The following is a 26384-nucleotide window of genomic DNA, read 5'->3' as shown; positions in this document are numbered from 1 at the left end:
CAGGTGCCCAGCAACGGGCCAAATCGATCTCCGCTCGACGCGAAAACAACTTTAATCATAGAGAGATTCAAGCTGTCGACAGTAATGTGATATTGAGTCGGCGTGGTATTTTAAAAAGAAGAAAAAAAAGGGAAAGGGACGGGAAAAAAATTGCGGATTTAACATTGTTTGGGTACGGGTGGCGGTACAGACCAGTAGTGCTGCAACCTGGCCTTAATGGGGAACCCGCACCTTCACACATACACTGGTCTCTATCTCGATTATCCCCCTCGAAGTTGACGTTGGGGTCTTTGTTATTGGGTTTATCTACAAGCTGAGGCGTGGTATTTTGGTCTCGAAACCCGTTGGGTTTGTCCGAATCTTAGACTTTTATTCCAGGACTTGCTCCATTTCTCCCCTCCTCCCCTTGGTCAACAACGGACAAACGCCGCCAACTCCTGCCCGCCGTCATGGATTACGAGGCTTTGAAGGATCAATGGAGTGATATCGAGGACCGCGATGGTATCCGGCTCAGCTGGAACACGTTCCCGAGTTCTCGCATGGTGAGTAATTGATTGAAGCCCCTCTCCGATGCTAGTTCCCCTCCCCGACTAAACCCCGGATCTAGGAAGCGTCCCGGCTGGTTGTCCCCATTGCTGCCGTCTATACCCCTCTCAAAGAGAAAAGCGACACTCCATTGCTTCAATACGAACCCGTGACATGCAAGCAGCCCTGCAGGGCTGTTCTCAACCCATATGCGTAAGTGCCGTACTGGCGATCCCCAGGTTGAGCCTCATCCTTGGGTAAACACTAACCAATGTTGTAGCTCTGTTGACATTCGTGCGCGCATCTGGATCTGCCCCTTCTGTCTAATGCGAAACCCACTTCCTCCTCATTACAAGGATATTACGGAGACCACAATTCCCCCCGAACTTCATCCGCAGAGCACCACAATCGAGTATCAGCTGGCGCGACCAGCTCCGGCTCCTCCAATCTTCCTCTTTGTAGTCGACACTTGCCAGGAAGATGACAGCCTGCAGGCTGTCAAGGACTCGCTCATCATGAGCTTGTCATTGCTCCCGCCCAATGCGCTTGTGGGTTTGATCACATATGGAAATAATGTAAGACTGAATATTTTGCGGAATTCTTCGTTAATATTCACTAATCCTTTTTTTTAAGGCTCAAGTGCATGAACTTGGCTACGTCGAATGTGCCAAGTCTTATGTGTTCCGAGGCAATAAGGACTATACCGCCAAGCAGGTTCAGGAAATGCTTGGTATGGCACATGGCATCCGGCCGGGTGTCCCTGCTCCGCAACAACCAGCACGAGCTCCTCTTCCTCCCGCAGCACGTTTCCTCCTCCCTGTCCAACAAGCCGAGAACCAGATTACCAGCGTCCTTGAGCAACTACAACATGATCCTTGGCCTGTTGCGAACGACAAGCGGCCTCTCCGCTGTACTGGTGTGGCATTGAGTGTCGCAGTCGGTCTTCTGGAGACTTCTTTCATGAATGCTGGCGCTAGAATCATGAATTTTGTTAGTGGTGCCGCTACAGAAGGCCCCGGTCATGTGGTTTCCCCCGAATTGAAGGAGCCTATCCGTTCGCATCACGACATCGACCGTGACAACATTAAATACTTCAAGAAAGCCGTCAAGGTGAGAACCTATCGGACTCCCCTTTCTTTTTTCAATTTTTTCCCCGCCCAGCAACTAATAAAATCCATAGTTCTACGATGCCCTTGCCAAGCGTGCCGCTAACAATGGTCATATTGTGGACATTTTCGCTGGCTGCCTTGATCAAGTTGGTCTCTTGGAGATGAAGAACTTGTCAAATTACACAGGAGGTCACATGCTTCTGACTGATAGCTTCACATCATCTCAGTTCAAGCAGTCATTCATTCGGGTGTTTGACAAAGATGCCAATGATAACCTCCTAATGGCTTTCAACGCCTCGCTCGAGGTCCTCACAACCAAGGAGCTCAAGGTCACTGGACTTATAGGCCATGCTATTTCCCTTAACAAGAAGTCAACTTCTGTCGGTGAAACAGAGGTCGGTATTGGCAATACTTGCGCGTGGAAGATGTGCGGTATTGATCCTTCGTCGAGCTATGGTGTCTACTTCGAGATCGCCAACCAGGGTGGACCTGCCCCTGTACAGCCTGGTCCCCAGCAGGGTGTGATGCAATTCTTGACGTATTATCAGCACTCTTCTGGAAACTACCATCTGCGTGTGACCACAACTGCCCGCCCATTAAGCGGTCCTGCTGGTGACCCAACACTGGCCCAGTCTTTCGACCAAGAGGCTGCAGCCGTGCTCATGGCCCGCATTGCTGTCTTCAAGGCTGAAGTGGATGACGGCCCTGATGTGCTACGCTGGGTTGACCGCATGCTTATTCGCCTATGCTCACGCTTTGCAGATTACCGCAAAGATGACCCAACATCGTTCCGCCTGGACAAGAATTTTACACTGTATCCCCAATTCATGTTCCACTTACGACGGAGTCAATTCTTGCAGGTCTTCAACAATTCACCTGACGAAACTGCCTTCTACCGCCACGTCCTAAACCATGAAGACGCCGGTGACTCTCTTGTCATGATTCAGCCTACTCTCGACTCCTACTCTCTGGAGTTTGAGGGAAGCCAGCCTGTGCTTCTTGACTCTGCATCCATTCAGCCCGCACATATCCTCCTCCTCGACACTTTCTTCCATATCCTAATCTTCCACGGCGAGACCATTGCCGAATGGCGGAAAGCTGGATATCAAGACCAAGAGGGCTATGAAAATCTCAAGGCCCTTCTGGAGCAGCCAAAGGAAGACGCTCGGGTTCGTACCACTTCCGCTACCACTCAGAGTTCTGCAATTTTCTAACTTTTACACCTTTTACAGGAGCTCATCGCCGACCGTTTTCCTCTCCCCCGGTTCATTGTCTGTGATGCCGGTGGCTCCCAGGCTCGTTTCCTTCTTTCTAAGCTGAACCCATCGACGACTCACACCAGCAGCGGTGGTTATGGTGGCGGCGTCTCATCCCAGACGATCTTCACTGATGACGTCTCCCTGCAAACATTTATGGATCATTTGATGAAGTAAGTTCACTAGCATCCGTAATTAGCAGGTCGTTTACTAACTGCCCAAACAGACTTGCGGTGTCTGGTACTAGCTAGAATTTTACGAGATGTTAGCCATGAGAGCAAAGGGTGGTCTCTGACCCCTCGGGTCTTGTGTATCTTTAGCGGTTATTCAAATACAGTATTTTGGTCCTTTTCAACTAGTACTAGATTCAATCAATTGATACCAGTATCGCTGTGAACCCCAGTAGCAACTCTAGAGTCACGTGAGTGTCACTCGCTGTACCCTAATCCTGCGCCCTATTTCCTGACTGGGTTAGTCATGTGATTCGCTTACCGAGAAGCTAACGGTGGGTCCCGTGGGAAACCACCTTTTCGCCCGTCGAGACCTTTTTTCTTTTGTTCCTCATCCCACCCCTTTTCGACAACCCAAGGCAGATTGACTACCTTTCGCACTCGCCATGCGTAAGTATCATCGCCTGGGCTTATACAATGGCGACTGACATCTTTCTAAATAGCTCCCAAGTTCGACCCCAATGAGGTGAAGATCATCCACCTGCGTGTGACTGGTGGTGAGGTCGGTGCCCAGTCTGCCCTGGCTCCCAAGATCGGTCCCCTCGGTCTGTCTCCCAAGAAGATTGGTGAAGATATCGCCAAGAACACTGGCGACTGGAAGGGTCTCCGTGTGACCGTCCGTCTCACCATTCAGAACCGTCAGGCCGCCGTCTCGGTTGTTCCCTCTGCTTCTTCCCTGGTCATCAAGGCCCTCAAGGAGCCTCCTCGTGACCGCAAGAAGGAGAAGAACATCAAGCACTCCAAGTCCATCCCCTTCGATGAGATTGTTGAGATTGCCCGCCAGATGCGCAACCGCTCCATGGCCAAGAGCCTCCAGGGTACTGTCCTCGAGATTCTCGGCACTGCTTTCTCCGTTGGCTGCAAGGTCGATGGCCGCAGCCCTAAGGATGTCTCTGATGACGTTAAGGCCGGCGAGATTGATGGTATGTTGAGCCTGATTTGCAATTCTTGTGTCTGCCCTCGCTAACGTTGTTCTCCCTGCAGTTCCTGAGGAGTAAATTATTCCTCTAGAGTAGAGCGAGGTTGCTTTTTTTCTGCATTTGCGACTATATGTCCTCCGCGTGAAAACGGAGCTAGTTACAAAGCACAGATTGGTGCCTCGAACCCAAAAAAACCAAAATGTTCATGAGTCATGACTTGATACCTCTTCTTCACACTTCCACAGCGAGTGTTCGAATTGAACCATACGATTGATCTCGCGTCCCTTGTATAGTACCTTTTCCTTGCCTCTTACTATCTCTCCTGTTTTCCTTACTTGCCTCTCACCGCAACCCATTGGCGATGAGGATACCGGGAAGCGCACTAGATTTGGGGAAATCCCCTTTTTTCCATTTCGGAACCCTCCACAACACTCTGGCCCTTACCGTTCTCTCCTTGCGAGGTTTGAACATTTTACCATGTGGTTTAGGCTTATTTTACGTGGAGGAGAGCAACTGTCCCTTTACTCACCGCGGTAGCCTGGGAGGCTCGGCTTTCAGCCTTGTCTTCGTGGTTACAGTGGTCCATCAATTTGGGTCTACATTCCGAGATTTGAACTTGATGTTGGTCTCTCCGTAGTTGGTACACAATACTCCTTTGGTGTACCCTGTAGATCCCTGACATCAGCCTTATCGAACAGATAGTAGCTGGGAATGAATGGTGCATCAATTTATTGAGGAATTTCTTCCTAGCTTTCTTATTACCTCAATGTGTGCGTACCTAGACGTCACGCAATTCACATAAAAGTGATCTGTCGACCTTTGGAATCATTTGTTTCAAATAAAAGGGCCTGTTGGCAGCGTTTCAGAGCCCAGGCTCCCGTACACGAGTATCGGTGTCAATTTTTTTCCCGGGTTCGTATGCGTATCCACGAAAATTGCAGGATCTACAGGAAACCTTGGAAAGGACATGGACACAGAAGTATATGGGGCGGGCAAATTCGAGTGGACGATACCGCTCACGATACCTGGCCCCCACCGCTCCCCACCGATATGGCAATGAGCTTGTCTACGTCAAAAATAAAGAGCGCAAGTGTTAGAACATCTCAACGGTCAAGGAGATCGACGCAGCATTCCAGCCTTGATCCGCATGGGCAAACAGCCTCGCGTAACGTGTAGCCAAGTCGGCACCACGTTGATTGGCCTCTTGTCCCAGCACTGGGGCTGGGCTTTTTTTTATTCTTGTTTATTGTGTTGCGGCGCCTGTGTCTGGCTATTCTAAGAAACGCCAGCTCCCAGTAGCCCGGTCAGCAACGCCCCATGTAGCCCATAGAAGGCCCATAGATCCCTCGATGGCACGCTTCCCTCCCCTCCTTTCCCCCTAGGCACATCGCCTCGCCTTCTACGATGTGCAAGTGCATCGTATGGAGGAAGCGCGACATGCGGTCACGCTGCTCGGAGCCATGACCCACGAAAGGCTGCAGTATTTCTCCACCACCCCCCGACGATCAGTCCTGGCTAGGATGAATCAGACAGTGTTCGTTGGCTCGACGCGGAGAGAGTGGGGTGGTGCAGCAGAGTGGAGCTGGGAGGATACGAAAGTCCTACCAGCGCACGTCGAGCTTGTTGCGGGAGGCCCTGCGTCCAGTGACCACACAGACAAGATTGCGGTGGAGCAGAAGATGGCCCTGGGGCCTGGGAGGGGCGCGCACGGCCACGCACATCACCGCCTATCGGGGACTAGAACCTTTTGAAGCAGAAAACGGAGTCGGAGAATATCGACAGTTGGACAAATAAGACGCTGCCCTAGCTCCCATTCAGTTCCAAGATTTTGCGCTCCATCTTCAAGCCCGTCACTCGCCGGTCTAGTGGTTCCGCCTTGTACCACCCGACCCGCAGCTGTTTGGACGTTGCGCAGATGCCAAGTCACAGGGATTGGCGAGCGGAGCTTGGAATGTTCGTTGAACTGAGAAGAGAGCCCTGCCGTAGAGGGAGAGACAGGTGCTGTACATTGCCGATATGGATCAGGCTGGTCGGGATTATCGTGGAAACGGATAAGGACGGATGATCCTAACCATTTAACTTAGAACGGGTCTTTTCCCTCCACTGACAGGGAAGGGTCGGTCTTGTCCCTCTAGCCTCGGTGCGACCGTGCTGTACTAGTAGATCCATGTCAAGCAATGCAGGGTGGATTATACGGCGATATATTTGGGAACACCGGCGCTTCATACCCAGGCATGCACTTCCAAGTGACTACCAATATATATAGATACCTAGGCAAATACATATAAACCAGGGAAGCCAGCACGTCACCCGTTTTGCTGAGGATACAGTAGAAGGCTTCAGCCCTTATGACACAGCAGATTTATGAAATCGGGAGAAGGCAACTGCCCAAGTCTTTGCCGGTGGCACAGAGAAAGGAGGAAAGTTTATATACGAGCCTAAGAGGAACAGGGGTATACTCACTAAGAGGAAAAGAAGGCACCTCATAGGCTTACAGACCCCCCCCGTTTACCAAGAGGACCGAAAAGCAGGGACGGGAGAAACAAAAGAGGGAAAAGAGGAATTTGTAATCAGACATAACCTACCTAGAACCAGCATTAGCAGCTGCATACCCTGGCTTAGCAACCCCAGAGTTGGCCGAGATAGGCAAGGATCGCAGCCCCGATAAGGCGGGCAGCAGCAAACAAGGGGGCTGATGCGCCTGTCACCGGGACCAGAAAATGGAGCGCAATGATTTCTTTCTCTTTTTCTTTTTGGCGATGGATTCTTTTGAGTTATGGCGGTGCAGTGGCTGCAGTGCGCCTACATGGCACGAATCGTCCAAGTGGGGCCAACATGCCGGGGCTCGAGACCAAGTATCTAACAGGAAGTGAAGATTGAGGCGGTTGATAACCAGAAGATCAAAACCAAGTGTCGCACCGGAATCGAGTAGCTAGTGTGATGGACACGGAAGTGAACCCCACCGGCGAGTGCGTGGGCTGGACTCGATCATCCCGGGGCGCTACCGATCCATGCCTAGTGGCTCGGGCGGATCCAATGGCCCACTGACGTTGACCACTCAATGGAGCCTCCAGGCCAGACGGTGGTTCAGCCGTTGGATCAAGTGGGTCGGTGGAGCTGGAGGAAGGAGAAGACGGTGGAAGGGCAAGGGAGGAAAGGGACGAAGGGAAAGGAAATTTGACGAGCGTGGTGAAACTCGAAAGTGTCAGATATTCGGTGCTAGAGAGCCAGAAGAGAAGGGGCCTTTTTAATAGCAGATCAGGGTATACATCGTACTCAGTCGACCGGATCAGCCACGTAAAACAGGGGGAGCGTCACACTTGGGGGATCCGCATGTCCTTTGCTCCCCACTCTGTCCACTTGCGCTCATCCACTTCCAAGGTTCTGGGCTGTGATCCTCCATGACTCCTCCGGAAACTTCTTACTTTCAAGTTGAACTTGCGACCGACTCGACTCTCGCTTTCCTCTCTCACCTCTCCTTCCTCTAGATCGTTCACCTCTGCCAACGTCCCTGCCCACCCCTCCTCTCCGATCAGCTTCTTCACACAATCCTGCCAGGATCGCCCGCATTTCATTGGTTGAGGACCCGCGGCCACCAGCATCGCAGACCTGAGCCTCTCCCCCCCTTCTCCCTTGCATCTGCTCCAATCTTTTCCATCTCACACCTCTTGGCTCTTGAGATTCTACCCCAAAAACCCCAAATACCCTTCGATGACGATATCCTGAGCTCGCTGGCACCCAGCATTGCTCTCCTCCGCCCCTGCGACCACAGTCCCATAATGAGGTGTCGGAAACGCTTAAAGGATCATGCTTGTTGATTGCTCACGCGTTTGAATCGTGTGTCATATTTTTTTTCGCTCCTCTCTTTACCCAGCACCTGGCTCCTAGTTTTCTGCTACTGCGGGCTACTTGTCCCCTTGGACGATCGAGGGGACCTGGTAGCTGAAGAGGCGAAGACAGGGCCCTTTAACCCTCCCAAAAAGAAACATGTTTCCGACGGTCGCACCTTTCCCACCGGTTCAGCCGCATCACCACCTCCACCACTATCCTACTGCCGAAAACGTTCAGTTTTACGACGTGAATGAATTGAATTCCCCCGGCCCGAACGACCCCTCCAAATCCTTTTTCAACCCTTCACGTTCGCGTCTCCAGCTTCCGCATCCTGTCCAACGCCTCGATTCCCGCGATGCCGCCGGGTCCGGCTCTACCGCGAGTATGTCTGGTGAGCATGCTTTGAGGAGGAAGACCCCGAACGGAACTCTCGCAGCTGGCTACGATGGAACTCCCGGTGATTCTACCCTCCAACCGGCGGCAAAACACATCTTGGTATCTCCCATGGATGTCGGCCAATTCATGCCCCAGCAAGGGTTGCAGTCCGATAACTGGCAACCGCCCGCTGTAGATTCTACCTCGACGCATATGAATTTCCCTCCGGTCTTCAAGAACGACGGCAATGCGGTTGCTCCGGGAGAAGTTGTACAAGATGCGAATGGGACTAGTTGGGTTCGCCCGGTCAATTACCCCCAGGGAATGGACTCAGTGCTTAACCAAAGTTTACCGCTGCAAACGCCCCATCGGTTCCTTTCCCATAATGGCGCATATATTCCCACAGTACTCCCTGCGACTTTACAGCCATGTGTTGGACCGACTGCATCCGCAGGCTCGGGTCCGTTTGGACCATATTGGCCGGATGGCGCATACATACCCTATCGCCCGGTCGCCTTTCGTGAACCGCGTTTTCAATCGCCTAATCCCACCAGCCAGCCCCTCTTCGATCACCATCAGCCGGTTTTCAACCAACCTCAAATGCCACTGGGCAGCTTTCCGGATTCGGGCTTCTCTTGGGGCCCACCCCAGCCTAGTATGACCGGTCAAAGTTCAATGATGAAGCCTCATTTTCCACCACGGCATTCAGATCAACAGCTCCCATATCATGCTCGCGCCAATCGACCTCTATCTTCGTACTCGTCAAATAACCCTACTTATGAGGCTATGCCTTGGAACAGCCGAGCTTCTGCAGGTTTCCAGGCCCCTGGTCCCGCGGTTCCTGTCAACATGGAATTCAAGGAGAAGGTTTTGTCCTGGGCCCATGGGGTCTATGTTGACCTTCTTGCTACTATCCATCAAGCTCGCCGCAACAGCGCGTCCGCCGGTGGTCAAGGCGGCCAGAATCCACGCTTCATGAAGCCGAGCATCTATCCTAAACCGCCTCGTCAACCCGGGCTCGATTTCTCACAAAATATCCCTCCTAATATGCCCCGACACAATAGCTACCCATCCAGCCAATTTGACCTTCAGCGACAGAAGCTCGGCCTCTCCCCAGTCTCTGTACTGAACGATCCTAGCCATAAACCCGGCCAATCGCAAAGGCATGCCCGGCGGCCTTCGTTGAATCAGTTCACTCAAACGCAGAGAGGATCGGACGCTTCGATGCACGATGCGGGCGTCTTTTCCGGGAGGTCGTCTAATTCACGATTCTCCGGTTCTCTTTTCAATGAAGGTACTCCGGTGAATAACGCCATGACGGCATTGGAGATGCTCTCTCACTTGTGCATGGAAAGTCGGTGGGAGTGGATCGATGGTATGCTTCTTGGAGGCTGCTTGGCATATGGACTAGGTGATTACCAAAAAGCTTTACGATGGTACTCCCGCATCATTGCGCGAGATTCAACGTGAGTATCTGTTCTCTCTCTGTCTCTCTCTTTTCTTTTCTTTTCTTTTTTTTTTCTATTTTGTTTTCTTTGGGACTCCAGAGTAAAGAGAAGCTAATTGGTCTCCAGGCATGTCGAAGCGATATCGAATTTGGCAGCGACCCTTTTGGCACTCGATCGACGAGAAGAGGCCTCGTCGAATTGGCTTCGCGCCGTCAAATTACGCCCGAGCTTCTTCGAAGCAGTGGAGCACCTGATCGGTCTGTTATGCAGCACTCATCGAGGCAAAGAAGCCGTCAATATCATTGACTTTGTTCAAAATTCACTGCGCCTTCCGAAAGATGGTGACTGCTTCAAGACTGATGAACATGCTAGCGAGCCCGAGAGCGATGCTGAGAGCAATATGTCAGACGTGGCGATGTACGACAAAGCATCTTTTGATTACGAAGATGACATCGGTCGCATTGGTCGTATTCAGAGTGTGGACTTGGGCTCACCCGACCCGGTCGGCTTTGCCACCAGCGGATATGCCATCGCTGGTGCGGATAATGGGAGAATGTTGGCTCTGGTCCATGCCAAAGGTAACATGCTCTATGCACTAGGGGATAATGCCGGCGCTGCCGCCGCCTTCGAAGACGCAGTGTTAATCGCCGCTGGGCGCCAGCGGCATGGCATCCAAAGCCTAATCAAGAAAATATTCGCGGCCTTTTCTCACGTGTCGAGCAGCAACGACTATCAACAGCCAGCGAGTGCGACCGAAAGCATTCTCTTGTACCCGGACAGAGCCTTGCAAACTTCCAAACTTGTCTTCCGCAGTGGCACCCCGCCTGGGCTGAAGTATGTGGCTGAAGGAATCTCAAGAAATGCCGCGATCTCTACAACAAGCAACTCCCTGTTGTCACTAGCAAAAATCTACCAGGATGGGATGTCGACCGTGTCAGCAAAATCACCAAGATCAACACCCGGAGTACGAGATATATTGGCTCTTTACTATCTGTCTCTTTCTTTGCAGCCAAGCCCCTCTACCGCCAACAATGTGGGCATCTTGCTGGCAGGCATTCAAAATAATCCGCCAGCCAGAGGATTGGTACGATCGAACGGGGAAAGTCAGCACCCGGAGATCCCAGGTGTTGTACCGGGCAGCGGGATCTCTTTGGCCTTGGCATACTACAACTACGGGCTTCAACTGGATTCCCGCCACGCTCATCTGTACACCAATCTCGGTAGCCTCCTGAAGGATATTGGTCAACTTCAGGCTGCCATCAAAATGTACGAACAAGCGGTGCAGTGTGACGGCAACTTTGACATTGCTTTGGCCAACCTGGCAAATGCTGTTAAGGATGCTGGCAAAGTGAACGATGCCATCTCATACTATAGACGCGCCGTCAAGGTGAATCCTGAATTCGCCGAGGCTGTGTGTGGATTGGCAAACGCATTAAATTCTGTGTGCAATTGGGTGGGCCGCGGGGGTATTGTCAAAGGTCGGGGTTTCCGTGACCGATGGCATGTGGATGAAAAGGGGATGTTGCGCGATGCACAAAGCAACGACACGGGTGCTGGTTGGATCAAACGAGTCGTGGACATTGTGGATCGGCAACTTCGAGAAGGCGAGTACTGGGGTCGAGGTTTGCTCACTGCTAGCACTGCCGATCAATTATGTGCCCAATTGGCTACTGCCATTGAGTCGAGCCGATCCATGTCGAACAAACGGCCATCCATCACAAAAATCCTGCAGTCATGGGCGGGTCAGAAATGGGAAGGATCTCGCATCGTCCGGCTTGTCGAGCGAGCTATCAGGTCTCTGACCTGGCAATGGTACCAAGATCGCTATGTGCACGGCAAAGACTACCCGTCATCCAAGTATCGTCGGCCCCATCTTCCTACTGCTCTCACGGCGCCCAATGCCCCGACTGTGCTTCCATTCCATACCTTCACATGTCCCTTGTCAGCAAAACAGATCCGACAGATCTCCCAGCGCAACGGTCTTCGAATCTCGTCGTCGACCTTGCGGCTGCCATGGCTCCCGGCGACTGTCTACCAACCTCCAGCACCGCCAAGCCCAAGCCTTCGCGTCGGCTATGTGTCCTCAGACTTCAATAATCATCCTCTGGCTCACTTAATGCAATCTGTGTTTGGTCTGCATGATCCTAAGAGGGTCACGGCATATTGCTATGCTACAACAGCAAGCGATAAATCCATACACCGGCAGCAGATCGAAAAAGAAGCACCGGTGTTCCATGACGCCAGTGGATGGCCTGTCGATCGACTAGTGCAGCAGATTGTCGATGACGGTATCCATATCCTCATCAATCTGAACGGCTATACTCGAGGAGCTCGGAATGAAGTATTTGCTGCTCGGCCTGCACCAATCCACATGTCATTCATGGGCTTTGCCGGAACCCTTGGTGCCGAATGGTGTGATTACATTCTTGCGGATCAAATCTCCATTCCCCCGGAGACCCTCAACCCGGTGCGACGCAAAACGCGCATCACTGACCAGATCTTCGAAGAGGACCATGGGGAGGACCTGGAAGACTGGGTCTATGGCGAGAAGATTGTCTTCACTCGTGATACGTTTTTCTGTTGTGATCACCGCCAAAGTGCCCCCATGCCAGCGAGCGACTGCTCACTTGGGATGAAGAACAATGTCGACGCTGGAGGATGCGGAAAGAACTGTTCCTTAAACTCAGCGATGATACCATCATCCTGGGCAATTTCAATCAGCTATACAAAGTGAGTCTGCTTTTTTCGGTCTGGTTCACTTCCAGGCTCCCTCGAACCAATCAAACTAACACTTCTCCCTCCAGATTGAGCCGACGATATTCCGAACATGGCTGCGCATTCTGGCGCGAATTCCCAAGGCCGTCCTCTGGCTGCTACGGTTCCCAGAAACAGGCGAGCAAAACCTTCGGGACATCGCCAAAGCGTGGGCAGGAGAAGAGACCGCGTCCCGGATCATATTCACCGACGTGGCACCGAAGAACACGCACATTGCCCGGGCGAAAGTGTTGGACCTGTTCCTTGACACCCCGGAGTGCAATGCGCACACGACAGCAACAGACGTTCTGTGGAGCGGCACACCGCTGCTCACGCTCCCACGATACAAATACAAGATGTGCTCGCGCATGGCGAGCAGTATTCTCTCTAGCGCGCTCCCGGGCGACGAGGCTGGACTACGAGCTCGGGAGGAGTTGATTGCCTCGTCTGATGACGACTACGAGAACAAGGCCATTCGCTTGTGCATGGACCTGCACTACGTGCCGGGGGGCGGTGGCAGAGCCACCGGCCGCCTGGCGGAATTGCGGCAGATGTTGTTTTTACAGCGACATACGAACAAGCTCTTTGACACGGCGCGCTGGGTGCGTGATCTTGAAGATGCCTATGAGGCTGTGTGGGCGCAATGGGTGACTGGCGAAGAAGGCGATATCTGGTTATGATGTGCACAGCGATTTATACCCCTTGAGCGAAGTTTTTCTTTTTCTTTTTCTTTTTTTTTTTATCTTTGTGGTCTTCCTTTTCATTGGGTTTCTTTTCGATGATTTTGCATCTGGGACTCATCTACATCGGTTTCTTCATTCGGACTGGATTTCTTAAGGGAAATGGGGGTGGGTTTCTTTATCTGTGGCTTCCTTTCATTTGTCTAATCTTAGACATGTGTATTCGTAGTAACAGCTTCGATCATGCAGGCGTTGTACCTGCGAGTCCGATAGATCTTTTGGGGGTCTTCTTGCCTGGCAGGGCGGAGAATGCATTCGTTTATAACTCCGCCGACCATTTGGAGTGCTAGCTTTCAACTTGTAGCATCATGATTGCAATGGGGGTGAGGCAAAGATCGTATGGCGGTAAGCCTTTTGAAGGCCTTGACAGTAACAGCACGCGACCGATATTATCCCCGAATAACCTGATGAGAGAACGTTCGTCAGAATCTTCGGGACAAGAATCTGAGCGTGATGGAATACAAGACGCATTCTATAGGATTGCTCTATCGATCGCTGAGCTTGGTCTCAGCATCCTCGCGTACCAGATGTCGGTCCTCTTGAAGGCCCGAACCCGTTTTAGGGCTTCGGATAAGCTGACCGCGGGGGACTGGGCAGCACCATGGTACTGGGTTACGGAACAAACCTTACGTCAGGCTGAGTGGTTCGTCCACGGGTAGTGAAGAATCATAAGGTTTCTGCTGGGAACTTTGAATTCAAAAGGTCTGAGATACTCCTAACTTCGTATAGCCATTCCGCAGGGAGTTTCCCAAAAGGATGTCTCCCGACGACTCGTAAAAACCACTACTCCGTACCGGTAGTACTTATGTACGTAGAGACCTCCCCACCGCAGTACGGGGCCTCTGGTCTAGCACGGCATTTAACCAGGTCATTTATTGCAGGACCCACGAAACCCCAAAATTGAGACCTTCCGGTGTGAACAGCGACCCATGGGCCCGGTCGTGTACCAAACCACTTTACCCGCGCAGGAGCCGCCCGTACGCTCTGTATCAGATGTACCCGAAGTAACTCGGCCCCACATACTACGTAGATCGATGTGTACATACGATCTATACGTCCTCAGGGCCTGGTCTCGGCCTCCGTATCAACAAATTCAGCCTGGGGAGCGGACATGAATCTGCTTTATTGCCTCGACTGTGTCATAGCAGCCAATGCTGGATGGTTCTGTATTTTTTTTTTTTTGGCTTTTCGTTTTTTCCCTGACCCAGCTGAAGACCGGGGCACTCCCATAGGTTTCAATAACCCCTCTCAATAATTGTGGTGAGGATCCTCTCCATTCCGGCATCCAGTGCACGGATAAAAAGGTGAAGCCCGCATGTACTGTAGATCATCGCTGATTTCATTCCACAAACTTGCCTGCTTAAAAGCCCAGGCGCATCACTTGTCCCGACAGGCGGGTACCTCTCTGCGCCAGTCCACGTTCGGACTAGTCTGCAGATTGCACCGAGATCGCCCGTAGGCCAATGAAAGCCCTCAATTGTGACGACAGGAGTGGGGATGGTTTTGGCAGTTGTACGATGGATAACTCTCGTCATCAAACGGCTGTATTGAGCGTACGGGAGCAACGACCCCATCAACCCCCCCCCCCGAAGACCCACTATCCCATGCCGGCAGGGATTCTTTGATGGCGGGTAAATTGATACCGTCTGCATGAAGGATGACAGGGCTTTGATCGGATCTTTCGCCCTTTCAGATCAAGTCCCGGGTGCCCAGGGTTGGGCTTGTTTGACATTGTCTTAGCCGGAAACAAAGGGGCCCATGGATAGACCCTGTGTCAAGTTCCCCCCGATGTCCATGGTAATAACCGATCGCTAAACTACCCGCAGTGGACATGGTTTATTAGGGTTACCCATATTTTGCGCGGAGTATTGTTCCGTATTTACCGTCGATATCGGGGCAAGAGGCGTCGATCGCAGGATCCGGTGGGCTGGAACGCAACGGGCGAACCCAGTCCTTCCCGACTTTGTGCAGTCCATGTACAGTTACGAGTCCAGATCAAGCCCCCCCCCAAGCTAGTAGAGGATACGATAGGTTTACTCGAAAGGGAATTTGTTTGGGAGGTTTGGATGTCCCAGAGTTCCCAGGGGGAAGTGTACACAGTTGGAATTCTCGAAGTCCCTCTTCTTCCCCCAGCTGGTTCCTTCACCAAACTGCCGGGACTTCACCCTATCGCTTCTTCTCCGGCAGTTTGGGTTCTTTGTGAGCCAAAAAAACCCCCCCGGGCTGGTGGGGGCTCCATGAATACATAATCATTCGGGAAATCGCCTGGGCGAAGAGGGAGAGATCTTGCCATTTTGGGTCTAGTGGCGTATGTCATGTCATTTACCGGACATTTACAGGCCCCATAATTCCAAATTCCAAATCACCGTGCTTCCCCCACAGTGCGTGCTACTCTAATTCACGGCTTCTGATGCAGGTCACTCTTACCGATCTGCCTCACTATTGATTATGTGCGATCCCAAGCTGCGTTTTCTCGGCTCTGATTCGGCCTCCATGATAATCGGAGACGTCAGAAAAACCAAATAGATCCATTTCGACATCCAAAAAAAAAGAAAAAGAAAACGAAAACAAAAAGAAAAAGAAAAAGCGAAAAAAAAAAAGCAAAAAAGAAAGAACCTCTTAGGTCTAGCTGTCATGAAGAGAGCAGATGGCGTTCACCCTCCCAGCTGAAACTGGGAAACATCATCGACTATTGAACTTGCAATGTACGTCGACAGAACCCGGATTTCCGTCCGTAGCTTCTTATGGAATGATTCTCCTTGCTCGCAAGCTCTTGTACCCACCCCGATCTCAAAAACTTGATGACATCCAAGACCAGCTAGGATATACTCCACGATACCGCAGAACCCATCCTACCAAAACATATGCAATCCTGGGTTATTAGTGGACCTCAAACTTTTACCCGTTAGGGCAATGGTAAAGCTGGGGGAACATCAACCGTAAAAAAAAAAAGAAAACAAAAAAACAAAACGCCAGATAAACCCCTCCCCAACGGGAATGGCAGCAGGAACCAGGCAGAATCCAGCCAAGAAAATACCAAAAGGGCAAAAGCTAAAGAAGATGCAAAAACGCCTCTTTGATCTTTTGTCCCGGGCTCGCCGGAAAGTTGGCCCCGGGGGCGCATGCACGAACTCGATTGCCAGCGCAGGGAAGAGCCCCGCCGTTCATTCCGTCAGAAGTGACCAGTCTGATCGACGGGCACGCTGATTGGCTACGAGCGCGGATCCTCAGCGGATCGCCCTTCGACCGGACCACTCGCTCGCGTCCATCGAGCTTCGATCGAGGATCTGGTTGGCGCCAAAGCCGTTGGGGGCGTGAGCATGCGGGCTGGGGACGAACTGGTGTTGTTTAGACTTTGGGTGTTGACACGTACGAGCTTTTTTTTTCTTTCTTTTTTTGGGGGGGGAGGGATTTGTTCCTTTCGGGCTTTTCCCAAATTTTGGCGAAAGTGTATTGGTTGCCTCCGGCACTTGTCATGCGCCTCGCAACAGTATATCTCGTTTAGCCCTGCTATACATCGGTTAAGGAGGTGGGAAAACTGGCGCGCCACTGCCAGGAATCTGAATGCGCCTCTTCCTAGATTACTACGGAGGACTCAAAGGCATATCGCCTATGGGGGATTGGCCCTATCGCCCCCCCCCCTCTCCTGGAATATACTAGCCATCGGCTTTTTTTTTTTCTTCGCCACCTAGCCAGCAACCCATTAGCCGGTATGGATCTGTTGCATCGCGTGGATCCTGTCGTCACTGTGCAGGGGTTCAACGATAGAAACAGGAGCCGTGCATGGGCCCCAGTGGATCTTGCCGGTCCATGCCTGGAACCTCCAGTGTCCTCGTGAACGTCTGCAGCCCTCACGTTGGGAAAATCCGTTTCTTCGCAGCTTGGATCTCCTTCTCTGGGCTATGCTTTTTTCTCCGAACCTATGAGCGTTCCCACCGGGACAAGAGGCGGTACGAACTATTGCCCTCACCCCCCCCCTTCCCCTCCCTTCCTCGATGGCCTGTGCCCTCGTATGTGCAACCTTGCTTGGTAGATGTACAAGTTATGTCGGTCATCTGGATCGACTTTGCCACCCGTTCCACGAGGCCTCCCATTGTACCGTGACTTCAAGTTCACCGGCTCTTTCCTTGTCCCAAAAGGTAGTGGGACTGGGTGAGGCGTAGCTGATGTGCGACTTTTTCTGGGTCTGCTCTCCATTGGATATGCCCTTTTTCTGCCCTTGATTGTCATCTGGGACTTTAGTAGTTTCCCCCCCTTGAGTTGGGCCCGATTAGGTACCGACACTAACGTTTCCCCTCCATTTCTCAGATCTACTAGTGGACCGGGGGTTCTTTTTCTTTTCTTTTCTTTTTTTTTTTTGGCTCTTGATGAAATCAAAACAAGTAATGTCATTCCTGCTTGCAGTCGGGGGTATTATAGAAAGACTAATGCTAGCATCCAAATCGAGAGGGAAGATCATTCCTTTTGGGTTTGTAGTGTTTTGCCCCGGGTTCTTTTTCTCTTCCCTCTCAAAGAACTCCAAAGGCCCTTCCGGCCTCATAATAAGAAAATGTGACAAACCCATATTAGGAGACCCCGTTTCACCGAAAGAAATAAAAGACAAAAAACACCCGGGGGATTTTTTTGGAGGAAGGGGGGGGGAATATCCGAACCGTGGTAATACACATTAGGAGCACAAAAGAAATATTCCCTCAAGGAGAATCGAAACCAAACAGATAAACGAGCGTGGGGCTTTTGGAACATGTACAAACCGCTGAACTCATGTCCACCCGCGAGAGGCGAGGGCAGTGGGGAATAAAATGGGCGAATATAGGACAGAGAAAACGTAACCAGAGGGGGGAAGGTAAAGAAAAAAAAAAGAGCAAAAAAAAGAACTCGTACAATCATAAGGAGAAACCGAAACCCAGGATTAATGTTGGTGGTCTTAGTTCAGGAGATTGTTGACTCCCATACGGGTGTCTTTGGAAGACTCGGGCCTTGACTCCCATGGTTTGGGGAGGGAATCGGCTGGTTGGTGCCATGAGGCCATGGTTGACTGGTGGTAGTCGACCCAAGGCCGTTTTGAAGCCATGTCGGGGAGAGATTCTAGGGCCCGAGCAGGATAGTTCGGTGAGTTGTCAACCACTTGCACCGACGCCACGCTTTGACGGCGGGCGTCATAATGTGATCGTAGATCGATAGGCAAGGGGAGCATCTGTGGGGAGGGGAGAGTGCGTGGTGATGAAGAGACCGAGTTGTGGTCCGACACCATGGAAGGTGGTTCGACGGAGGTAGCATTAGAAGCTTCGGAGAAGGCAGGCGAGGTCAATGGCGCGTCGATAGGGCGGTTGATAGAGGGGAGAGTGTAGATGGGGGAGAGGTGGCGAGCAGTAGATACGGAGTCGCGGCGAGTGTAGTGGACGGAATCGGAGTCGGCCCACGGGCGAGAGCTGAAGCGAGGTCGAGATGGGCTCAAGGCTGAAGCACGAGGGTATGAGGGCTCGACTCGGCCAGTGTAGGTGCGAGACAGAGTGGGCGTTGCGAGGCCACGGCGCTTGCGGTTCATGCTCCCATTCCACCAATTCTTCACGGCATTGTCACTTCGATTCCCTAGGCGGCGAGCGATCTCAGCCCATCGCTTTCCCATCTCACCGACCATCCGTTCAATCATAAGCCCCTCGTCCGCAGAGATAGGTTCGCGGTTCAAGGACGGCTTGAGGTTTTGGTGGAAACGTTCGCGGCATTGCTTGGGAGAACGAAAGTGAATGTGTTGAGAGATGCGGACCCAGTTGTTAGGACCTTGCTCACGGACGAGCTGCAGGAGCAATTGGTCCTCTTCAGGAACCCAAGGGCCGCGACGGTGTGAAGGAGCCATGGAGGATAGGAGGGAGGGGAGGAGGAGGGGGGGGGAGGGAAGTATAGCGAAAGGTACGTAAGAGGAACGTGGGAAGGATATATAGTTGATAGCTGAGTACCTAGAGGGGGAGAAAGAGAGAAGTCACAAGGGAGCAGTGGCCGAGAATTATATCTGCATCCCAGGGGGATGGATCTGAAAGAAAAAGGCCCAGCTCCACTGTGCACACGCTATGAAAAGAAGATCACGATCCAAGATCTCGGAGCTGACACTTCGGAACAATACTGGTATTACCGTATGAGGTACCGTATTTGGTATGTGGAAGGAGTACGGAGTACACGTTGCGGCCTGTTAAATTTATTTATTTTTTTCTTTTTTCTTTTTTCCCTTTTTCTTTTCTTTTTCTTTTTCTTTTTCTTTTTCTTTGTATCGATTATTTATTTTCTTACTGTCCACGTCCCTTGTTTCCCTCTTCGGGCCTATTTGCTTTTCCCTTATTTGTTTGGTCTCCCCCTTGAGACGTTGCTTCAGATCCATTTCAGCTTTTTTTTTTTTTGTTTTTGGTCGTTTCTTCTCTTGTGGTACCTTTGATGAGGATAATCCATAGATCCTCCTATGGCAGCCGTCCATATTTCGATTAATCTGAACCGCTTGGATGCGCGGAACCAATGAGCCAGCGATATCTCGTATTCGCATGAGGATTCGTAGACTATGGACGGTCTCGTCTTGGGTCGTACTTTTGCGGCCGACAATAATGGAGAAGGTAAAAATAAAGAAGGAAAATAAAAAGAAAAATAAAAGTCAAAGTGAAAGCTCCAGCGATCGTCAGTACGACCCGGGAATCCGGGTTGAGGAATTACCGTAATAGATCAGAGCAGGATCGACATTGAGCCCCGTTGCTGGAATTCCAAATCATTGTCGCGCTAAAAAAACGACGCTAGTGACCTTTTTTCTTTTATTTTAACCCCGAATGCCTGAGCGTGGTCGCATGCTTGTCGTGCAGAGTTCCAAAACGCCGGTTTCCCCTCAACCAAAAGGAAACGGGAGAATAATGGTATTAAGCATTGCCTTTGATACGGGACATAAGAGGGCACAAAGCGGCGAAGTAAGGAAATTCTGCTAGGACCTCAAAGAGTCGCAGAGGGAAGAGATCAAATCTAGTTCAAGGGCATGCAACGTCATGACACCGTCCAAGCGCCAGGGGCAGATCGAACAGTTGACGGCGGTTAGGGTCTTCGATCATGGTCAACTGCCGTGCTCAGCCAGCCATGCATGACACTCGGGGGGCTCTCCACCCTGACACCATCATGTTTGATCGAGCGTCTCATCGGCCCAGTAGCGTTGATTATTGGCTTGATCAGCGGCTCTGGGACCTTGTTCCAGGAGCGCCCCACTCTTCGTGGTCCCTCTCGTCGCGACAAACTCCTCAAAACCATTGGAAACTGGGGAAATTAGGACTCTTGGGGTCAGATCTGGGCACCACCGGGTTGAGGATCTCTGGGACGTGAGCCCTTCCCCTTTTTTTACGCCTCTTATTGATTTGGCTTCCGTCCCCGAGCAACTCCGACGCGGTGGTGCGGGAGGAATGTGGATCGAGCGTTGCACGTCTGTACGCCCCCCCCCCCTTCTTAAACCTATTATGTACCCATTACGGTACTATGTGTATCTGCGAGTTTTGGACCGACTACCAGGGAAATCCTTTTCCTATGCGCCTTGCAGCCGCTCCCGCTATGTACGTTGTCCCGCGATCTGTGATCTCCATGGCTTGCGTAGGAGGCGTGCAAGTACTCGAGAGTCCTTTTGCACCATTGCTCCCTCCTGGTCAGGCTTGGATCGTGCTCGGCTACCCCCGAAAGCACCAAGACTCCCCCCTGGAGATTCGCCTAAGCAGCTCGCCAAACCTCCCAGGAAGAATCACGCAGGGGCCACCGGCCGGCGGTCACAGCGACTTCAAAAATAAGTCCCAGAAGGATTAATTAGATGGAGTTATATGCGAAATCCCAGGAGATCGACGATCATTCAGCTGCATGCGCGCAATGGCGCTGCTTTTTCCGTCTCTTTTTGGTAGCCAATCCATGGGCGCCGTTGGCTTCCACAATGCCCACCGGCTCCACGTCCAGCCGGTTCCAAAGGTTGTATAATCGGATATATCACAACATTGTCCCTCATCGGGTTTAGGGAGATCGCCTGGGGCTTGGGACAGGGTATTACCCGCTTGGGCCTCGCGCAGATAGCGCTTTTCCAATAGTGGAAACCGTTGAGAATGTTCCCCGCCACACCCTTTTTTGGCGTGTCCATTCCTGGGCTGTTTGGCCGTTTTACCCTTGCCGTATCACCTCCTCCCACGCTACACTGACGCTAACCACCGCCGGCCCACTGTGACGAACCAGTCGCTGCGCCGCCCTTGATTGGCCGCCCCAGGTATTTGTCATTGATCAGTGGGGTTTCCTGATCCAGTAAAGGATAGCCTAGGCGGAAGGGCACCGAACCCGTCATGAGTAATCTTACAACGAGATCTTCCCGAGGTCTTTAATCTATTCCTAACAGGACTATTGAATGCTTTTGAAGCTGCGCATTTCGAGAGCAACCGAGAGGAAATAAAATGGAAAATAAAAAATGGATCTAGGGGTGGGTTGTTGGCCGTCGTTTTCTTTTTTCTTTCTTTCTTTCTTTGTTTTCTTGTTTTTTTTCTTTTTTCTTTTTTCTTTTTTTCTTCTTCTCTTTACGCGTACTCCACCACCCCTGTTTGAACGGGTCCCTGTGCTTTGAGAAGGATTTTATCAGAAACAAGGCAGAGACAGGATTCCCCTACTTCCTGGTGTGGATGGGAGAAGGTCCTGTAAGGTGTCTATAATACGTTAGCTTATGGGGAGGAAGAGGGGGGAAACTGGGGTGTCCAGGGCTTCCACGCCAGCAATGAGATCCCGAACCCCGTGCCATACTGCTGGGAAAACGAGAAAGCCGTTGTCGACGGGAAGACCCCCATTTGCTCTGGAATGCAACATCGACGAGGATAGACCCGAGATGTGACCTGTCAGGCTTATGGACCAATCAGAGGACGCGAAAGTATTTGAGATAAATCCCTGTCAGGCGCTGCAGGGATCACCGGTGATCGCGCTCGTGCACGCTGAGACCACAATTGCCCTAGAACAAGGAGAATAGGAGACATTGAGATGTCGTTCTGCATCAGAGAGTCCACTCAGACTCCGCCGATCAGAATACCTCTCATTGATCCAAGACATTCAAAAAGCAGGAGAGCATGGTGGTCTGGTAAGTGCGGGAAAGCCCCAGGCTCCCAAGAGCCCAAGTGGACCGAACGGTCTCGCATCCCGCCACTGCTTCCTGACTGTCGGGCCCTGCGTGGCGAGGCCCAAGCATCATCACGTGGTCCGTATTGAAATCTTCCCAAGGTTCATGGTAATGATCGTTCCATGGTTCTCTCATCCTCTGTTCTTTTCCCTGGACTGTGTAACCATCCCAGATCCCCAGCGAGGAAGAAAAAAGAAGAGAGAAACAAAGAACAAAGAACAGCATATGGAAGCTCCGAGAGCAGGAGAGCGGACCTACCTGGGCCTCTGATTGGCCTGTGCTCTCGGGGTTTAAAATGTCGGGCACCATATGGTCCCCGATCTGTAGGAAACCGTTGAGGCACGCGCTTCGGCGGGCTTGGCCCCTGCTCCTACGCGAAGCGCACTTGGCTTTCCCCGGTGGAGCCTTTTCTTTTTTGCTGCCCTAGAAATCCTTCCGGCTAATTCTACGTTCTCCCGTTCAATCCTCCCTCTCCGCTTCTGGTACCACAAGGACTCGAACCGGGAGCCGGGTTAAATTCCTCCAACAGCCTAGAGAGGAAATCCAGATATCCTAGTACTCCTAGCATAGAACTGCAAACTCTCTCAGCGAACTCTGACATCCCGTTGTTTCAGGAGCTATACATAGAAGAGAAGCCTCGGCCCAGGCCCGTCTAGTGTTCATTTGCCTCTTTGTGTGCTGATAGACCGAGGTTCTCGATCCCGCAGAGACCCATGATGCGCCGCGGTGGATGTGACAGTTCATTAGGCGTTCCCGCGAGCATGGTGGACTAATAGTATTCGCTGTAGGGAACTCGGACGCGGGGTGAGTGGGGTTGACAGGTGGCGTGCGAGCTCGATGAACCGGTTCGTTCCAACCACACTAGGTGCACTCTTGCCTTTCTGCGGCGCCAACGGGCCTTCGGAAGACCGTGGACATGGCTTGTGGCTCGTTACTAGTGTGAATTTTTGGCGCCCTTCCAAATTTGTATTCTCAACATCAGAACAACCGGTAGTACCAGTCTGAATATATATCAAACGAATCTGGAAAACGCTGCGAGTAAATATTTGTTTGGATACACGTAGAAGGGCTGAATTACTCCAAATATCATCACTAGTGCATACGACCAACTAGGTACAATATGTTCCTACACCGGCAGTCTGGCACGGACCTAGCAGATGCATATCTGACAGCACAGGGAACTCAAAATTGGCGGAAGCGAAGATGTTGCCCAAAGTTCCGGGGGCATGATCCATGACTTGGTCCAACCACGTTGGCGTCTGCCGGCCCAACCCTATCTACCCGGTCCCAAACTCAATCGGATGTCGAGCTTCTTGACTCTGTCCCACGAAAGGTACCGGTTGGCTGTTTCCCCTTGACAGCGGGCGTGGTCTTGTCTGGCCTTGTCTGGCCTCGTCTGGCCTCGTCTGGCCTTGTCTAGCTCTGGTCTGTGTGTCGTGGGTTTCCGTGGGTTCATGGGTCCGGGGAATCGAGGGGTTTGTCCGCCGTTCCATGTTTCAAGCTGGATTTCGGAGACCCAACTTGGCTCTCGACTAAAAAGACGCCCCCTCGCAGTTCGAGGTCATGAGGTCAAATAAGTCGGATTTCATTTGTGCCGACCAATGTCAAGGAGGGGGAGGGGGGGGGGGGGCCGGATAGGTGGGAACCAGACAAGGGGGAGTGGAGTTGAGCGTGGAGTGTCCCACGGGTGTCATGACACTTCCAGCCGGGCCCTCTCGATTCTCATGGCGCCACAGGATGCAGTTTACCCCTGCCATGTACTGGAGCAGTTTCGTGCATGCGTCTGGTATCGAGTACGAGGTATACGGGACATGTAACTAGTATGATACTATAGCGGAACCTGGTGCGAACCGGAATGACCCCGAATACGTCAGCGCCTATCACCATATTTGAAAAGTCCCGAATCACCAGGTGGCAGGCTGCTCACTCTGCCTCTCTGAGAGAATGTTTGACTAATGTTGCAGCGCAAAAGTCCTTGAGCCTCACCATGCCCCCGGCACCTCGCATTCAGCATTGCCTCTTGTCGGTATAGCGTAAGGCTGCTTACGTCAATCTAGCTGTTGCAGGCCCAATCATGGCCCCGGTGCCGGTGCCAGAGTGGCCATAAACCCGGGCCATTTCTGTTGTAGACTCGCAAAATCCTGTGGAATACGTTGTGCACGGGCACTTTCCTAGTACTTAGTTAACTATGTATAGGTCCTGACATAGCAAACGCCAATCACTTCACGGCTAACATGATAACTAAGAGTCCGTGCTCTCAGAAAAAGAAAAAAAGGAAAAAGAGGGGGAAAGCCGCCCTCTCCCCCCGGAAAAAGACTGATGCAGTTGAACGAAGTGCCGTTGGTCGATTGCGGAGGGCTTTCTCTGAATCGTGGATCCTCTTTGTAAAGACCCGGCTTGCCCGTTGCACGCCCCACCATATACCGCACGTATCTCTTCTATTTCCTTTGCTGAGAATATACTTTCCTAGTACGCTCCTCAGAAACCCTCTTGTCGATCTGTCTCGTCTGAAGTGGGCTTTTTGTAAGTCGGGGATATGGTTTCGAGATAACACCAATACATTAAGAAACTTACGGATGATTTAGAGTTCGGTATTAATTAGAAGAGATAGGTATAGCTAAATCCGGAAGTTTTCCCTTCTGCGAATCTAGCAGATCCTCGCAGATCATCCCTTCGTACCATGTCGTGTTTCACTCCGAAGAGAGTGGTGTCCACCGTCGATACAAGGCGAGGGATGCAATTGGAAACCCGAGGGGCCAGCGAAATTACGCAGAAATACGAATTCCATTGTATCGAGGCTCGGTCGGGGGACTCTTTTGGGGCTAAATAAAGCGATAAAGCGATAAAGCGATAATGCGATAATGCGATAATGGGATCTGGCCCGACCCAGTGATCTATCGATTTCCAACGCGGGCAGTGGCGTTCACCCTTTTGGGATCTGGGTACCGACCACGCCAGTCACATCACAGAACAGCCGAAGCCTCATGCTGCCACCCTCGGTCATGCCGTGGGCTCCCCGGGGACATGACACCACACATGGAATCCTCGCATGCTTCACAACTCGTGGTGGCCCCGTTTTTCCCGCAATCAGTAGCTGCCGGCCGAAACGGCAAGCCCATGCAAGGGGTGCAAGGGGGTTGAAAAAGAAAAAGGGAAGATTGGCAGGGGGCGGATCAGGAGATCAGAAGATCAGTACATGTGTAAGGTTCGGGCAATTAGGTTCGCTGTGTCTGGAGGGTCGCAGCATCTCCTGGAGCTTGTGATATTGTGATAGCTTACAAGGGCAGGTTGGGAAGATCGGGTCCTTCTTCTATTGGGGGTTTGTCCGCTTGCACCACTGGCGATTTCTACCTGGACCTCAAGAGCCTATGAAGTCCATGATCGAGGTATACAACCTACGTATTGCCGGCTATTGTGCACGGAATTGTCATCTCCACTGGGTGGAGTGCAGCCCTAGAGCCAGGTCCACGGATAACATGGTCACACCATGTGGCCCGTGAAAGGGAACTTGCAGAATCAATGAGGCCTGGAATTGACGGGATGCAGCAGTTGCCCCTTACAATCCCACCCGTCTTGGACGCAAGTCATAATCACGATATCCCCTCGTGCTGGGCCGTACAGGGCTCCCCCTTCCTTCGAGCATGCGGTTGAAACCTGTCTCAGCGCTCGTGCCCTTCGCATTCTCCTCGTTTGGTCGGGGATGGAGAGACCTCAGCTGCAGCTCAGGATTGAATAGCATGGGTCCGAGTTCCATATATGGCCCAAGGAGGAAGTGGCTTTTTGCGATTGCCACGTGAGGAGTGGTTCCAGCTCGGCCGAGTCGGGATTGCAAGACTTGGTTTGATATGTTCATGTATTTCATAACAGGAAGTTCTTCAAGGATGGACCTCGGGTCGATCAAAGTTAGTAGCGATTGAGACCGTCACAGCGGAGGTCAGAGGAGCTTCGTGTTACTGGCCTGAGCGCATACCCTCGCTTGGTACTCGAAAGGGTGTTCTCAAGTATTGTATTGTATCTGGCTCCCGTGGCATGAGAAAACGATGGCCCCATGCGT

The 26384-nt window shown here is 51.9% G+C and overlaps 7 protein-coding genes across 7 annotated transcripts; 5 read left to right on the top strand and 2 right to left on the bottom strand.

The window, feature by feature from the left end:
• Positions 1-449: 449 nt before the first annotated feature.
• On the top strand, positions 450-3141 carry sec23 (GTPase-activating protein SEC23; the record flags this gene model as incomplete). The annotated part of the gene is made up of 7 exons (XM_058470164.1): positions 450-542; positions 608-738; positions 806-1100; positions 1159-1635; positions 1706-2803; positions 2867-3063; positions 3117-3141. The coding sequence occupies 7 exons, from the start codon at positions 450-452 to the stop codon at positions 3139-3141; spliced, it is 2316 nt and encodes a 771-aa protein (XP_058333305.1).
• A 319-nt stretch (positions 3142-3460) lies between these two features.
• N7468_000866 (60S ribosomal protein uL11) lies at positions 3461-4118 on the top strand (the record flags this gene model as incomplete). The annotated part of the gene is made up of 3 exons (XM_058470163.1): positions 3461-3510; positions 3564-4043; positions 4105-4118. The coding sequence occupies exons 1-3, from the start codon at positions 3507-3509 to the stop codon at positions 4116-4118; spliced, it is 498 nt and encodes a 165-aa protein (XP_058333304.1). The 5' UTR covers positions 3461-3506.
• Positions 4119-5461: 1343 nt separating this feature from the next.
• On the top strand, positions 5462-5791 carry N7468_000865 (uncharacterized protein; the record flags this gene model as incomplete). Its single annotated transcript, XM_058470162.1, has 1 exon — positions 5462-5791. One exon carries the CDS (start codon positions 5462-5464, stop codon positions 5789-5791), a length of 330 nt encoding a protein of 109 aa, XP_058333303.1.
• Positions 5792-8027: 2236 nt separating this feature from the next.
• On the top strand, positions 8028-13128 carry N7468_000864 (uncharacterized protein; the record flags this gene model as incomplete). The annotated part of the gene is made up of 4 exons (XM_058470161.1): positions 8028-9712; positions 9821-12265; positions 12307-12424; positions 12499-13128. The coding sequence occupies 4 exons, from the start codon at positions 8028-8030 to the stop codon at positions 13126-13128; spliced, it is 4878 nt and encodes a 1625-aa protein (XP_058333302.1).
• A 4984-nt stretch (positions 13129-18112) lies between these two features.
• Positions 18113-19042, bottom strand: flbD (putative MYB family conidiophore development protein FlbD; the record flags this gene model as incomplete). Its single annotated transcript, XM_058470160.1, has 1 exon — positions 18113-19042. The coding sequence occupies one exon, from the start codon at positions 19040-19042 to the stop codon at positions 18113-18115; it is 930 nt and encodes a 309-aa protein (XP_058333301.1).
• A 1637-nt stretch (positions 19043-20679) lies between these two features.
• Positions 20680-20997, top strand: N7468_000862 (uncharacterized protein; the record flags this gene model as incomplete). The annotated part of the gene is made up of 1 exon (XM_058470159.1): positions 20680-20997. The coding sequence occupies one exon, from the start codon at positions 20680-20682 to the stop codon at positions 20995-20997; it is 318 nt and encodes a 105-aa protein (XP_058333300.1).
• Positions 20998-22246: 1249 nt separating this feature from the next.
• Positions 22247-22639, bottom strand: N7468_000861 (uncharacterized protein; the record flags this gene model as incomplete). The annotated part of the gene is made up of 1 exon (XM_058470158.1): positions 22247-22639. One exon carries the CDS (start codon positions 22637-22639, stop codon positions 22247-22249), a length of 393 nt encoding a protein of 130 aa, XP_058333299.1.
• Positions 22640-26384: the final 3745 nt, after the last annotated feature.

Source organism: Penicillium chermesinum (genome assembly GCF_028974085.1).
Source record: "Penicillium chermesinum strain IBT 19713 chromosome Unknown utg000002l:1.0-5270490.0:1.0-5274688.0, whole genome shotgun sequence".
Lineage (NCBI taxonomy): Eukaryota > Fungi > Ascomycota > Eurotiomycetes > Eurotiales > Aspergillaceae > Penicillium > Penicillium chermesinum.
The sequence above is the reverse complement of the archived record's forward strand: the minus strand, read 5'-3'. Positions and strand labels throughout refer to the sequence as shown.